Source organism: Neltuma alba, unplaced genomic scaffold (assembly GCF_004799145.2).
Source record: "Neltuma alba isolate B1F8T4 unplaced genomic scaffold, ASM479914v2 tig00011507_pilon, whole genome shotgun sequence".
NCBI lineage: Eukaryota > Viridiplantae > Streptophyta > Magnoliopsida > Fabales > Fabaceae > Neltuma > Neltuma alba.
In genome coordinates this window covers 137,263-154,555 of record NW_021636175.1, presented here as the reverse complement: position 1 = coordinate 154,555, position 17,293 = coordinate 137,263, and the positions used below count along the sequence as shown (strand labels likewise).

At 30.3% G+C, this 17,293-nt stretch overlaps 1 protein-coding gene across 2 annotated transcripts; it reads right to left on the bottom strand.

The window, feature by feature from the left end:
* Positions 1-11,650: 11,650 nt before the first annotated feature.
* LOC114714466 (UDP-rhamnose/UDP-galactose transporter 4) lies at positions 11,651-16,145 on the bottom strand. 2 transcript variants are annotated; one of them, XM_028899209.1, is made up of 6 exons: positions 15,867-16,145; positions 14,771-14,993; positions 13,601-13,785; positions 13,316-13,516; positions 12,542-12,703; positions 11,651-12,286 (listed from the first exon to the last, which is right to left on the bottom strand). In XM_028899209.1, the coding sequence occupies exons 2-6, from the start codon at positions 14,898-14,900 to the stop codon at positions 11,957-11,959; spliced, it is 1,008 nt and encodes a 335-aa protein (XP_028755042.1). In that variant the 5' UTR covers positions 14,901-14,993; positions 15,867-16,145; the 3' UTR covers positions 11,651-11,956. The 2 variants fall into 2 exon arrangements, with proteins under 2 accessions (XP_028755042.1, XP_028755043.1); XM_028899210.1 differs by lacking the exon at positions 15,867-16,145 and having other exon boundaries at positions 14,771-15,058.
* Between the last annotated feature and the right edge of the window lie 1,148 nt (positions 16,146-17,293).

Genomic DNA, 17,293 nt, shown 5'->3' with positions numbered 1-17,293 from the left:
AAAATGCATAAATATAAGAGACAAAATGGATTGGGTCTTATAATTAGGACCAAATAAAAAGTCAAATTGGGTCTTATAATAAGGACCGGAGGAGTATATAATTTAATTATACATGTAAATATTTTAGAGAAACTATATAACATATATTACTAAGTAATTTACAAATCAATTGAGTCTTATGAGAAGAATAAAAAATAATATTATTTTGAAATAAAAATTGTTTTAAACATAATATTAATTTATTAATATATTTTTCAATTTTTAATTTAGGGAAAATCATATTGGAGGTACCCATATTTTCTCTCAATTTTTAATTTGGTACCTATGAGTTTTTGGTTCTTAACTAAATCTTTAATTTTGCTCTATTAACACCATTAATCCTTATGTAGAAATTAAAAATATCAATAGAACAAAGTCATAAGAGCTAATGTTGCTAAAAAGATAAAATTAAATGTTTAATTAAAGGGAAAAAAACACATAGGTACCAAATTAAAAATTGAGAGAAAGTATAGGTACCTCCAATATGGTTTTCCCTTTAATTTATTATGTATATACTTTTTAAATTAAACCTCTAACTTTGCGGGAATCTTTGGCTCTTGAGAGATATAACTATGTTAACATGCAAAATTATAAAGGCTAATAATACTAATAAGGTAAAATTATAAAATTTAATTTAAAAACACATAATTATGAAATTAAAAACTGAAAAAAAAAGAATACATTCCCACAAACTGATTATTCTTCATTGTGAATATCTGATTCTAAATTTTTAATTGAATTTGTAAGAAGTGTTTGATTTAATTTATTTTAAATAATTTCATGTTGTATGGGATAAACATATGAAAAAATTATTAAAAGTGATTTTTCAAAGGGATGTCAAACACCAACAACATTCAACATTACTGTCATATTTTTTATACCAACAAAAATTAATGTTTTCTTTAATTTTTATAAAAATGAATGAATAGTTTAATTATTAAAATAAAAAACATAGTCAAAGCAATGAAAAAAAAAGATATAACTATGCTAAAGATGTAAATTTATATCTAAAAATATTTTCAGTAAATGTTAGACTATATATTTAATGAAGATCATTGAACGGTGAGTATTAAAAAAATAAGTAAATGCATAATACTTAAGATTGGAATCATCAGAGTACTGCCAAAATCCTATCATGAATACTTAAATAATGATATTTAATCGATATAACTATTATTCTAATTTTTTATATTATTTTTCTTAAATATTTCTTTTATTGATTGTTTATTTTTACCAGAGATTGTTGTAATTTATTATGCCATCCATTTTATAATGCTTGTGAAATCACTTACTAGCATTAAAATGACATACATGCAAAGCACAAGCCAGTGTCTTATGCTAAACTGAACATATATACAAGAGTTTGTTAAGGAATTTATTTTGGCCATAAATGAACCATTTTAATCCCCTTTATTTTTTATATTTATTAGTATTTTACCAATATATAGTCCTATAATTAAATTCTTGAATGATTTATATTGATAACATTCCTGTGTAAATTATTTAAATGGAAGGTAGTTCTAGGAAAACTAACATGATTTTTATAAATAACTAGCGCATCTATTTTTTTATATATCTAATTTTATTAATTTATAAGAATTAATTAATTAACTCCTATATTTATGACTAAAAGACGTACTAATCCCTACCTTTCTAAATATATATAACATTAATTTAATTAATTTAAGCTTATTAATAAAATTAGTTAAATTAATTATTTATTATTATTATTATTTAAAATTATGTGTCACTTTTTTCTCGGTGGAAGATAAAAAGAGCGGGAAAATTATGAAATTAATTAGCCTAGAAAATATGAAAGATAAATGTAGAAAATATTTTATGATGACTATTTAAAAAATTTTAAAAAATGGTTAGTAAAAAGGTTAAATATGAATATTAAAAATGGATAAGGTGTTTAAATGTCCTTATTACCTGGAAGTTTTTTCACTCTTATATGCCCTAGAAGTTGATTTTTGTAGCAAAACACCTTGGTTATTATCTACTATTAATTTTGACCATTAAATTATGTGGTTTAACCAGTATTTTTAATAGTCAAAATTAATAATAGATAATGATTCAGAGTGGAAATGTCAGGGATTAAAATTTTCAGGACAGTTAAGAGCAAAAAAAAATAAAATCAGGTATTAGGTGCTCTTATGTAAACACTTTTGAGAGAGATATTTAAGTACCTTATCCCTTAAAATCATGAAAGATAATCACTAAAAAGTAGGAAAAAAGAGTGATAAAAAAAATAACTTAGAAAATACTTTATAAGAAAAAAGTGCACTAAAAAATTACTTCAATGAGTTAAATGCTGTCAAAAAAAATATTTTAAAGTGCTTAACATATTTTTGCTTAACAACTTAGTAGGCTTCTTGCTCTTGGTACGAGTAACAAGGTTAAAATTGCTCCTAAATAGCATTTAAAAAAGGAGGAATTATAATCAAGTATCACAGAAAAAAAATAATTACCAAAAAATTTTAATAACAATCTTAACAGTCTATAATGATAAGTCATATAATGAGAATGACAACCTCTGGAATTTGTTTTTTAATTATTTTTTTGCTTGAAATCTTATTGTAATTCTCCTTTTAAAAATTACTCTTGAAAAATATTTTAAAATTGACATTACATTAGAGATATTTTAGAATATAATGGTCATTGCTAATCTTAATCCTCTGTGACACGATGCTTTCACTCTGTGGTTATTTTTTTTTTTTGGGGTGGGGACCATTCATTCAAGATGATTCCTTCAATGGGACCCAGAGATCGAAGGTTTCCTCTGCTTCTCACCCTTATGAATAGATGGTGCACTGAAAAAGGAGGCAAGTTCTTCTTTAGGTTTTCCAAAAGAAATCTCATGCACTTTCTTTCTTTGGATGTATTTTAAATCAGCGAAAAGAATTAGGTATACTGTGTTAGGGCGAACTTAAAATGATTTATAAATAGTTTTTTTAATAATAATTTATGAAATATGAATTTTGTCTTGATTTACATAAAATATGTTTATAAATAAATATAAACGTGAAGTCAATTAATAATGAAATAAGCTGCGTATAAAATGGACTTAATAAATCTATATCCTATATTTTAAATTGGTTTAACAAATGCGATTGAATGGGATGCACAATGTGGCAATAATGAAGGGGAAGAATAAATAGAAGAGGGCCCTGATGCTGCTCTGAACACGTGCTGGTGTCCACAGCGATGACGTGGCCCAATAACACGGAGGCTGTATCCGCTGCCATCACCCTCCTTTGAACTGTCACTGTTACTGTAGCTCTATCACCGCATGGGCCTTGCAGAACATAAATAATACTCCTCCGGTCTTTATTATAAGACCCAATTTGACTTTTTATTTGGTCCTAATTATAAGACCCAATCCATTTTCTCTTTTATATTTATGCATTTTTTTCCAAGATAATCCTTCTAATAATGATAGTTTTAGCCAATATACTTAATTAGCAAGGATATTTTAGGAACAACAACATTTATTTATTATAAATAACCAACTTAACTTACTTCCTTAATCTCTTCAAATAAGTCAATTGGGTCTTATAATTAGGACCGGAGGAGTACTATTTACCTAAGAGTTTCTTATATCAAAGTTTCTTTAAAAAATACTCCTATAGTCTTTAATATAATATTTAAATATTAAATTAATTTTAGTCTTAAATATAATACTTATTTTTTATATTTATTATTTTTTTAAAATTATCCTTATAGATAATCTCTCAACTATAATCAAGTAAATAAAGGAGGGAGGATATTAGGAAAGATGATTATAATGTTTTAAAAAAAGTCATATTTTTATAATTAACTAACTTATCTAAATTTTTTAATTTAATTAAATTAATTAAATAAATATTATATTAAGGACTGAAAGTGCAGTATACATGTTTATCTATAATTGTAAAATTTTATATAAAAAATTTGATCTAAATATCTTTAGTACATCATTGCCTACCCTCTCTTATATAAAGACGGTACTTATATTATTATTACTATTGGCGGTGCGGCTATTACAATTACTTTTACTATTATCATTTCTAATTATATTAACCACCAAAGGTAACTTTAGTTATCAAGTGAGGTACTAATTATATTTTTTTAATATTGTCTCTATTCAAAATTTATATAATTTTTTATTTCTAAATACCTAATTTATCATTTTAAATATGAATAAATTTAAAATTTTCTTATTGTTAATCAAATGTCGCTTCTTAATTTTATTTGAATAGCTGAAAATTGTTTTATTATAAAAATGGAAGATGTTAAAAAAAAATTTTAACTGAGTACTTCATCACTTCTGATTTATAAGAGGCACTTTTTTTTAAAAAAAAAAGACATGTTCTTTTTTATAAAAGACACTTAGTGTGTTTTTATCCTCAGTTAATTAATTATATGTCCTTTTTTTCCCCTCATTCCCTCTTCCACCTACACTTTTCATAAATAAGAGTATTTTTTTAAAAATAAATTATATTTTTTACATATTTATTGTTTTGAATTAATTTTAACTAATTTGTTTATCAACATGATTTCATTATAGTTTAAGTACACGTACGCTAACAAAAAGGTTACAAATGTTTGGATGTTATTAAGATGAGAGGGACGAGGTGTTGATTTCTTTCCCTGATAAAGAAAGTCAAAGGTGCAGGTTTGAAATTAGTACTGCTTCCGATTTTAATTATAAAATCTTATTTATAAACTATAAATAATCTCTTATAATTAAGATCATCTTATAATTAAATCCGGTGGTAGAATTTGGTGGTAGAATTTGGTGATAAGCAATTAGGAGGATCATCAATGAGATGACACCACACGTGCACGTTCACGCGCAACAAATTATTGAAGGCTCTATGGGCCCCACGTTTTTCTCATTAAAACCGGCCCCACATTTTGGTTCCTGAAATTCCAAAGCAAAAACCGTTTTTCTTTCTCAATTTGCTTGTCACGTTTTGAGTTTTCTTTTCAATTACGACAAATATTCATTTAAACTCAATTTATATTTTATTTTTTCCGTAAAAAATTGAGGGTTATATTTTAAATTTAAATCCCTCATGTGCAATTGATACTTTTGAACCTACGGTTGTTTCAATCCTTATTTGCAGTTCATTTTTCATATAATTTTGTTAGGACTTAACTATCATTAAGTTTTAAACATACATATATATATTTGTATACATTTCAACATGAGACATTTTTGGTGTTTAGAAGAAAAATAAAATATTTTATAGAATAGTAGAGCTTATTTTTAAATTGATGCAAATTTAAGGGGTTTGTAATTACATTACAAAGTGAGTCTTATATTTAAGACCGGATGAGTAATAAAAGGGGCTGAGGTGCATCCAACAACCCAAAGTATTTTATTAGGTACATTTATCACCCTAAGGTATTTTGTAGTGTACTTAGCACCCTGGAATATTTTTTTAGATACGTCTAGCACTGTGAAGTACTTTTTAATGCATTTATCACTTTAAAATATTTTTTTAGGTGCATCCAGCACCAAAAATATTTTTTGACGCGTCAAACACCAAAACAAAAAAAAATTTAGGATGCTAAATGTATCAAAAAAATATTTTGAGATATTAGATGTATTATAAAATATTTTAGAATATTAAATATACTTAAAAAAAAATTAAAGTGTTTGATGCATCTTAATCTTAAAAAAAGTCAAAATAATGATAAGAGGGCGTGCACATGTGGGCAAGTTAGAAGAAAGTGTTCAATGAAAGATGTATGATTATGATGATATTTTGCTTTTATTAGTTTGTGAGATAAAAACAGTGGAAAAGCATTGGTGGGTCTCACCCTCTTTTTGGTCTTTCTTTGCCTCAAATAACCAAAAGTACAATCTCAAAATGAATGCCACACGCACGGACGCTACCACCTTTTGAGAATGACTCTCCATTTTCCATTTTCTCTCTTTTGTCCTAAATATAAGAATTTTTTTTGGTTAAAATTTTAGATATAAAAATTAATAGAATGATTTGTTTTAATTACAAGTATAAGATGTTATTTTATTTTTATCTCTCAAATTTATAATTTTTTGCTCTAAACTCACCTTTAATTGAGCTTATTAAAGAACTTTTTTTTTAATTAAGATTAAGATAGTAGTTTTTGATATAATTAAATTCATTTTTTTTAATATCAATAAATTAAGTGAGCATTAATAGGGTGTTCAATTAGTCCCAAAGCTTGGTAAACATGGTTTTGCTAAGTAACATCAGGCCAGCTTAGACAATATATATGGCCCACCTGGCTTGACTAGTATGCATATTATAAGAGTACTTTTTTGAGAGAATCCTAATTAAATCCACTTAAAATATTAAAATTGAACTTAAAACCTGTATTTTAAACAAATTTTTAATTAGGCCAAGAGGTCTTATTAGAGATTTTTCAATGTTGTTAAAATACTAAAATATTCTTTTATAATTTAAAGTAATATTATTTTGAAAATAAAAAATTAAGCCATTAAAACTTGACATTATATAGTATTATTTGTAAAAACATGTTTTACACGAGAAAATTTGAAAATATTAAGATAAAAAAATTGACACGCATGATATAATATTTTATACTAATTTTAATATATTTATAAGAAATTTATGAGGATATAGTTTTTTTTTGTAATGGAAACAGAAACCTTTTAATTACTTGATCTCAACACTATTAAGTTAATAATTTTTTAAAGGAAAATTTTTTCCTTATAGTTAAAAAATCACAACCTTAATATATTAGTAGATATCAAATTTGTCATTTCTTTCTCAAGTGCTTTGTTATATTTGCCATATAAACGTTCTCATTATGTTATATCTTATAATCTCGTTAATAAAATTTATACTAATAATTAATATGAACTTGTATTAGAAATCTAAATAACTTTTTCAACATTTGATAGGACGAATGAAGTAGTATGAATTGCTTAATATAAATTTATACAAAAATTCAAACATTTTAGTCTTTTAACAACATATGTAGCAAGAACACATGTAATCGATAGATCATCTGGCGGCATCTTAAGAAAAAAAAAGTTTGGTCACAAATTGATTGGAACAATTACCAATTTGTTAACTTATGGGATGTTTTAGTTTTTTAACAACATTCAAAAATCTCTAATAAAGCTTCTTGGCCTAATTAAAAATTTGTTAAAAGCACAAACATTAATTTGAATTTTGATATTTCAACCAGATTTAGTTGGGATTCTTCCACCCCTCGTCCGTGGGTTCAGCTGGCGAAGGGGTCGGACTCTCTCACCAAAGGGAGGGGGTTCGATCCTGGGGAGTGCCACTTTGTTGTGGCTCCAGTCGTGGCGCTGGGGGAGGCATCTAATTAAGCGTAGTGAAGCTGGGAGATTCCTACCTTTGGGCCAGAAAAAAAGGGCTTGCTTGTCATGCTCCCATGCCCATAGGGACAGGTCCCAGTGGATCAAGCGTTCGGAGCCCTGCCCTTGGATCGTGGGTGAGCCCGACCCTTTTCCTAAAATTTTTATATCAAAAAAAAAAAAGTTGGGATTCTTCCTACTTTTTTATTATTTTTTAAAAAGTTTTTTTAGAATTACTTGGGGTCCAGCAAAATCTGATATTTGAGTGTTTACCATCGGATCGGACTGGCCATGGGTTGAAAAAGTCAAACGAGGTTATTCTGAGGATACTACTATTAATCATTTTACATATTTTCCCCTAATTTGTCGCGTAAACATAGTTCCTTTGGCTAAGTAATGATGGCACTTCTATTAAAAAGTTTGTTTAATTTTGTAAATGTAATTTACTTATTTTCAAAATTATCAAAAAAATTTATTTATTTTCAATGGACTAGAACAATAATATTTTTTTAGAAAAATTCATTTTTAATATGTTTTGAAAAGCTGTATTTACTTTTGGAAAAGAAAAAAAGCTATGTTTAATCAATTGATTTCTGTCCAAAAAAAAAAACAAATTGATTATCTGTTTTGTATGGAATTTTTTTATTTATAAACCAAATTTAACATGAGCAAATAAATTCTATTCAACCCACATATTAATATCTTTGTTTTCTTTAATAAAATTTAAACGATCAAGATCACTACATCTATATATATCACATAAAGCATAACTCCATGCAAAGCATGTAACCATTTTTTTTTTTTTTGTATTTTTGCCATCAGAACCATTTCAATTCTAATTTATTAACGACCGGAGGTAGTATTTAGTTATAGAGCTTTGTTTTTCTTTATCATCTTACCTGCTTTGATTTAAATTTGTCTATAATTGATAAATTCTACCTCTAATTGAAATAGGATGACAAGTTTAAGATATCTTATGCTCTAAGTCAAAAAAGAAAATTACAAATTAGCCTAATTGTCTTATATTTCATAAAGTCTGAGAAATGAGCTGTATAGTTGACGTGGTTGAAGGGTAATATATATTAAGTCAAAGTTTTTATTTCAATATATAAGTTATAAATTAATATAATTTCTATTTTCCCACCGAAAAGTTAGGGTAGGCGTAGGGTGGCTTTGTTATTCTGGGAGAGATGAATTCAATAAAGTGGGACCCCATAGTAGCTGTATCGGAACCTAACTTTTGAAAAAAAATATACCTTGCATGAGCTCAATTATCTGAATTTTTTTATCTAAAATTTCAACCTTTTTTTTTATGCCTCAGAATCTTTTACAAATCTCAGTTCAATTGAGATCCTTATCATTGTAGCCAGCCATATTTGGAAGGAATACTTAATCCTTTGTTGGAGGGAAAAAGCTAAGGCACAAAATCAAGTCATGATTAGGTCATTATGTTGGATTTATTGATCAACATTTTAGACTTTTTATTTTAATGAAATTAAAAATAAAATGAGATATTTTCTTTTCTATGTATACTTTGTCGTAATGATACATTTTCAAAATTTTGAGACAAGGGCGTTCTTATGATTTTGTTTTACATTAATTTACGGGGCAAGGCAACTACATAATAAAGAGTAGGGCTGAACAAAAGAGTGAAAGGGATTGGAGACAAAAAAAAAAAATAAAGAAGCGAAGAAAAAAATGAAAATAATATCAATATCAATGTGTGACAAGCATAAGCAAAAAAAAAACCCAATCCCGAAAAATAACCTATTAAGAGAGAGAATTTCTTGAATTTATAAACCCCACGATATTTGTGAGATTATCCAATGTGGGACTCATAACATAGTGTGAGATATACAATCAATGATATCATCTTCATGAATTTATTCATCTTAAGAATTCGCATGAAAATAACTTTTCAATCGTGATTTATAAAATATGAAATAAATATATAAAAATTTTTTTATTTCAGTTTACATAAAACATACTTATAAATATATATTCGAATACTCTTAAGCTCAGCTGCGAGTAAATCCTCAGAGATATTTTCTACCTTCGTATGGATTTCAATTTAAGATTTCACCCCTGAGCACCCAAGGCTCTCTCTCTATTAGAATTTAAGACCAACGCGCCACTCTTATTGGTTTATGAAATGTATCATAATGTGTTGGTGTTTAACAAACTATTAATAACGATGACTCATAATATTATAATCTAATGGTATGAAAACTCTAATTACTGTGAGGCGGTAAATTTGATTTTACTTATAATTTTATATTGCTAGCATATGTCTTTTTAATTAAAAAAAAGCTACGAATAATGATTAGGTTTATATATATATAATATATATATATATATATGAGTCCAACATATTTGCGCCGAACCCTGTAGTTGACATAACAGATTGGCACGAAAGAATCAGCCAGGTGCTGGCGTGCTGCAGCAGAAGAAAGGCGCTGCAATGTGAGGCCTTAAATATCCCCAAAAAAAAAAGTAACTGATTTGTAGTTTTTACTGTGAGAGAGGGAGAGTGGAGGGGGAGAGAGAGAGAGAGAGAGTATGTACGCATCATTCCCCATGTTTCAGAAATTCAGGCTTTATTACTGCAGGCCCTGCTTCTGCTGTGGGGCTTAAGTGAAGTGTGGAGCTTAAATACTCAAATCTATCCTATTTATTTTATAGCCCTTTGTTTGCCAACAATTTTAGTGATAAGAAATCGGCTCATAATTTATTAAATGATGAGTTCAAATCTTATTATTACTGTGACGTCCTTGTTGATAGCTAAAAGAAACTCTAATTTGTCGTTGTTGTTAGTATTGAGACTTGAGAGAGCATGCCTGGATATATTTTAAACAGGATTGCTTTCGATAAGAAGATATCTAGTTGAAAGAGAAAAAAAAAAAATCCTCTGTTGTTGTCGTTGGTGTCGGGACCATGAAGGACGAGGCACTGAATCTTGGCCATTAAACATGCAGAAAGCCACTTCAATTATTCACCTCATTACGTTACCTTCAACTCCACCTAACTCTATGTTTACGCATTTACTTCCAACTTTAGCCACTGCTACTTCCTACCATTTCTGCTTTTTGTAATGCCTCTTTACGCTTCAATACCCTGTCCTTTAATTTAATATTCAGATTCTCCTTTTGTCGCCTGAGACCACCAGTTCACTGTCAAAAAAATATCAAAAGAAAATTGGAAAATAAATATCTGAAAATGGGCAGAAAATGAGGAAGTGGCTGAATGAGAATGGAAGAGACTGGTTTCGGAGGTGTTAGGCAAATAGAGACAGGCTTTGGACCTTAGAAAGAAATGTTGTCATATGTATGAGAATATAAGATTACGATATGATGGAACATATTGATACGCTAAGGATTTGGTATTGTTCTAAGGTAGAGAAACCCCAAACAAGCATGGTCCTTGTGAGACTTGAGTAACTTTTTTCACGCGGCTTATAGCTCATGTCAAATGCTTTGTCTTATTCTGGATTCCCAGGTGGTTCCTCTTTGGCTAAAATTTTTATTTTGTTCCCGATATGGCTAAGGTTTTGTCTTTTATGGAAATCTGTTTTGTTTTTTCCTGGTTACTGTTTTTGTTTATACAACCGGAAAAATTATTCCGTCCCAGATGTGAAGAACGGGCCACAGCTTCCAACGACGGATCCATATCTTGCTATGGGCTTTTTTTTCATTTTGATACTAAGGAGGTGTTTGGTAAAATAACTCTTTCAGGGGAATGGGAGTTAGTTTCAGCAAATCACAATACGATAAACTAATATTCGAATCTCTATTAAAATATGTGTTCACATTTAACACTTGATAATACTTCAAAAAAAAATTGTTTCTAATAAAAAAAATATTGATACATAGTGGGAAAAAATTAATCCTTTTGAATATTACTATATCTAATCCTTAATATAAGATTTTGTTTGATTTTTATTTTGATCCTAAACATAATATCCCAATTTACTTTGTCTTTTATATTTATTTATTTATTTTTTAAAATAATCCTTCTAATAATAGTAATTCTAACTAGTAAACTTGATTAGTAATGATAGTTTAAAAAAGACAATAATTATTTTTTTAAAAATAACTAACTAAATTTATTTCTTTAATCTATTCAAACTAATTAATTAACCCTCGTATTTAGAACCAGAGATAGTACTAAATAAACTCCTTACATATTTATTATAGAAGTGTTTTTTTAATCTAACACAAATGGGCATTTTTAAGTTCATGTGGTCTTTTCCCCACACCTTGAGTGGAAGTTGTTTAAAGCAACCTGTTATGAATAAAGGAAAACTTTTATTAAAAGAAAAAATGGTGTAACATTTTGTGTGGGGGGAAAATGGAAGATGACGGGGGCTACTCCTTTTTCTTTTCCTTCATTCTTTCACAGGGAGCTGCACACTATAGATGTGTCCTTCCCTCGACTCAGCAATACATTAAAGGGGGGAAAAAAACAAATAAAATAAGATGTAGTATCTATAAATAAATAATAATCGAGGGATTCCTTGTAATAATGAGAATGAAAATGAATCAGCTGATCCAAAGTTTAACCCCCTTCTCTTGATCTGCTGCTAGCTGATAAAGACTATACCTTTTCATCGGATTCAGGTGAAACTGGTAGCGCACTATAATCTGGTGATTTGGTGGTGGGAAGTGACAAGCTGCGACGTTCCTTCCCTCCAGGCTTTGAAGAAGCGTTGCCATACCACATCATTCCCAGTATTGCAACGATCATGCCCAGAACTACTTGAAGATTGAGACCCTCTTTTCCAAACAGAAGGAACCCCAAGATGAGGACCAGAATTGTTTTCATGTGGCCGAGGACTTGGAATGTCACGGCTGTGAACCGGCCGATGCAGATGAATTGGCTGAGGTTTGTCCCTACTGCGATACAGCATGATAGGATGATGAAGAACTGCAGACACCAAGAACAGTTCAAACATCAGGGGACAAAAACATGAAAATGAGAGATTGCTGGACATATCTGGATAAATTATTGACACTTCAAAGGATGTTTCAAAAGAGAGAGCCAAAAGTTCAAAGGAATTGGTTGTGAAAGCGAACTAAAGCTAACAAAATAGCTGTGAAAAACAAAAGAAAACTCGTTTAATTGGTATATGGTTAACCCCATATACCAATTAAACGAAAATGGAAAGTGAGGAAAACTTACAGTGGATGCCAGACCATAGTTGAAAGCATCAACTCGTTTACTTGTCAACCAGTAGTCCACAAAGGGACCTAGCAACAGCAGACTTGTCGCTTGTGCTGGGGCAGTATGGCCGAGCAAGTTAAACGATCCAAGAGAATACTTCCTCTGAAGAAAATGTACATACTGCGAAAGAACATAATGTAGAATGTCAGCTTCATACAATCTAGATCATGATAACAAATGAATAATGAAATTACTAGTGCAATGAGCTACAAGCTACATAGGAATTTTATCTGGGAACCCTTTCCGGTCAAAACCCATATGTCGAAGAAGAAAATTCGTAGATCTTTAACCTTGGTCACTTCCCTGAATTATCACGGAAAATTTGAATGTAATATTAATTATAACTTATTTTTAAAAGCAATGGTTAGGTGATACTTTCAGTATGGTGGGAAATTTGAAAATGATGAAGAAATGAAGTATCGGATGATGATTGAGGTGTTTAAAAGCTAGTAGAAACTTACGCACGTTTTTACTATTTCCAAATTCCAATAGTTTAGTGGGCTAAGTGTTACATTTTAACATTCAAGTGTCAACGTTAAAAATAAGCTATAGTTTAAGGGGTCATATGTAGTTTCCCTTATTTAAAAGGATAAATTGGCTCAAACTTTCAATTTCATCACTTTGAAATCAATAACATACTAAATAAATCCTAACACAAGTTAGAATTTTGCATTTGTTTTGATCCAATACATCTCTTTAGTAAGATTCTGGGTTTAACTAAGTGTTACTTACATACTGCTGCAATGCGGTGCTCCAAACTGCCACTACAGCGGCTAGAAAACCCTTAGCATTGACGCTTACATCAGTGACTGTACAGACAGCGACACCAACGAGAACCAATGTAATGCTAAGCTTTGTGTCCCTTGAATACCGCACATTGTCCAAGACAACTTCCAGAAAACAAGATACTGGAATCATACTCAACTTAGCGATCTGAACATTTCAATCAAGAGGCAGTAAATATTTTGACTTCTGAAATTTGTTAGTGTCCAAAAACTTATAGTTCAACCAAGTTACCTGATAGAATCCAACTGAGTTCCACATCAAACTCACATTCATTCCAACAATGGAGAAATTGGCAAATAAAACAAATTTGATAAGATCGGGTAATGGAAGACTAGTGTTCTGGATATACCCTAGCCACTTAAGAAAGGTTGTCAACAAAGTTGTCATGGCAAAATGCAGGCCAGTTAATGTGGTAGCTGCAAAATAGCATAACATAGAATGTTATATTAGGAATGGTACAGAAGTCTTGAACTTATAATCAATTTGTTGTCATTCATCAATTGAAAATCATGATTCAAACTTCAAAGAAGAGATTTTTAGTTTAATCATCCATCTCTTTTTTTGCTGCGGTTTATGCCTCTTGTTCTTGTTTTGCGTGTGTGATATTTTTGTCCTTCCGAATCTCAAAAGCAAAACCATACAAATGAATAACCTTTCACATGTATCCCACGTCAAACAAAATTTATATAAACTTTACTGATTCTTGATCCACAAACCACACATAAAATATGATAAAACAGATTTCTGAGCAGTGCACATCAATGTAGAAACTGAAAGCATACGTCATTAATGTTTGGTTCAGCTTTACACTCTATCTCTCTTTCACATAAGCAGCATTGTTGTTTGCCAGCATTATTCATACATTGCCCTCTGGTCAACTACCATTAAGAAATGTTGCATGCTCATTGTAGATTGGTGGGAAAAAAGAATTGCATTGGACACAAGGATTCAAGGCTACGCACATCAATTCATTTTAACATGAAGCAGTAATTTCACTTGCACAAAAAGGATAAAATCAAATTGAGGAACAAACTCTTTAAAGTCTAAACATAGTTTGACATACATCTTTCATTATCCTTCTTCTTCTTAGTTCATTTCCATATTACACGTAGGTGGTTTATACTAGGACATCGCACAACAGCATCTCACTCACAAGTGTCAAGCAAGTCCGGAAGCCTAAGGTTTAACCACATTAAAGTGGTTAATTGCCAAGACAAAGGTGATGAAACGTGAAATTCAAACTCAAAACCAGCATACGTATTATGCCAGAGAGAAGCATAGAATTGATATTTGATTCATAGAATACATTGAAAAGAATCGTGCAACATGTAAGTACAGCTATGATCCATCAAAGATTCAAAAGAGGAATTAAAAATGGAAAGAGTTATGACAGGAACATACCAAAAGTAAAACCATATTTAGCCATCAGGGCTTTATTCACCATGATTATTCCTACAGATGTGACCACATTGAACAACCATGACGCTGCATCAATGGCAGCCTTCCTTTCGCCCTTGCTTGCAGAAGACATAATGAACTAGAGATCCTAATATGTAGTGTGGATTCTTCACTCGTCTGTCTTCATGCAAGGTTAATCCCTAAGCTTTAATGCCGATGGCCTTATCTGTATGGACAAGAAGATATCAGAGCTGATAATTCAAACAGCAATATTCTCTCACTGATCTGCTGCAAAATAGGCATGTCTAAATGTCACTACTTGTTAAGAAAATGTAAATTTAAATAAGTCCTGTAGAAAATTAAAACATAGTTTGAAACCCAATGGGCCATGAGTGGTTATCTCTCATATTCAAGAAGGCTGGAACGTTTAAAAAAAAAAAAGAAATAAAAAAGTATGAGAAGTATATGAAATCTGATCCGCCATTCTTGATTGCTATCTCGATCCAGAGGTGAGACAAAACCATATCCTAATATTATCGGCACCAAAATAACTGATTCAGGCATTATTACGATAATGCTACAAGTTCCAATCTTTTGGATCGAGGGAGGGGGAGAGGGAGAGAAATAGTACGAGGTCACAAGCATCAGGTCACGACCATTTGATACTGAATTACCATTAACTGCAATATGTAGTTCTAGTAGAGCATCCTAACATTAGCTGAATCTTAATAGTTTTAAGTCAATTAAAAAGTGAAAAAGGAAAAAAGGAGCCACGAAATCATAGCGAAACTGCACGATCTCCATCAGATCCAGTAATCCTATGTATAGTTAAGAACAGTAGATTCAAAAGGTCAGAACTGAGAACCATCAAATTGTCATGAATCATGATTCTCAGCTAGGGAATGACTTACGGAAAAAGCAACTTCCAAACTGAATTCTAACACGGATCCATAAACCGCAACCAAGAAATACGGAAGCAACACACCATAAAAAAAAAAAAATCCCTCAAGACACATAAAGACTTGCTAAATACGACGTCATAACAAGAAAAACACATTGAATCGAAGAACAAAGCTCGTGAAGCCAATGGATCAAGTACCTCTCCGAGATAAGGCAGACGGTGACGTGAAAGCAATGGAGGAAGCAGAAATCGAAGAGGAAGGAAGTAAAAGCAGTAACAGAGAAGAGAAAGAGAAATAGAGAGAGAAGCGGGAGATTCCTGAGAGAGAGAGAGAGAGAGAGAATGAAAGAGAGAGAATCTCCAGCCAAAGGATTTAGAAGTTTGATTATTGTGGCGATCGACAGAGGAATTGGCCGTTGGATTTATAATGGGGAAGAAGTGGCCGCTTATATAAGGCGTCCAGATTCAGAGATCGCAGGAACTGGTAAGGAAGGTGTGCGCGTCGCGTTGGGTTGGGGAAGAAAGCAGCAAATTAAACACATCACACTTAGTAAACGGAACGTCACGACGAATAGTCAATGTTCCAACTAAAATAAACATTCCATTTTTCTTTTTCTTCTTTTTTTTTTTGGCCAAGCTGAAAAAATAGCTGATTCCCAAATAATTAAAAAAAAAATACAAATCAATATCATTTTCTTAAATTATTAGCTCTCCTTAGAGTCTGTTTGGTTTGAGGGGAGGGGGGGAGGGGAGGGAGGGAGGGGGAGGGGAGGTTTTATCCTTACCTTGTTTGGTTTGATTAAAAAGGAGGGGAAGGGAGGGTATTTAATGATCCCTTATTTGGTTCAAGGAGGGGAGGGGAGGGATAGTAATAATCAATTTACCATTTTACCCTTACATATTAGTTTATGTTTTTTATTGATATATTATATAAATTAATTTACATCTTAATTTAAATTATATAATTTAATAAAAATTCAGTCTTATCATGTTAATATGTGTATTAAAAAATTGGTATAGTAATTTTTTATTCTAATTAATATAATAATATATTTAAAATAATCAAATTAACAAATTTTATATGCTCTAAGAAAAATGAAATTTTATTTTCTTTAAGCTATCTTTTTTTCAGCTTTAAAATATATTTAATAAATAATATATTTATAAAAAACAATTAATTTTATATATTATAATTTTTTATTTAAATAATTTTTTATTTTAAATAATTTTTATAATATATTTTTAATTATAATAATGTATATATTTTTTATTTTTTACTTAGGATAATATATTTTTTATTTGAAATAAATATTATAATAATATATTTTATGGGTAGAAGTGGAATATTAAAAAAACCATAAGGGCATAATGGTCCAAAATTTTGACTCCCCTCCAAAAACCCCCAATTTGGAGGGGAGCCAAAATGGGGAAGGGGAGGGGAGGGGAGGGGAGGGGACATTTTAGCTCCCCTCCCCTCCAAAAATTTTAACCAAATGAGGGGAGGGGCTCATTTTCCCTCCCCTCCCCTCTCCTCCCCTCCAACCAAACAGGGGGTTAGATAGCACGCGTCTGTGTGTTCTTTTAGCATTTTTAAAAAATGACAGTTAGTTGTGAAAATACCAGTT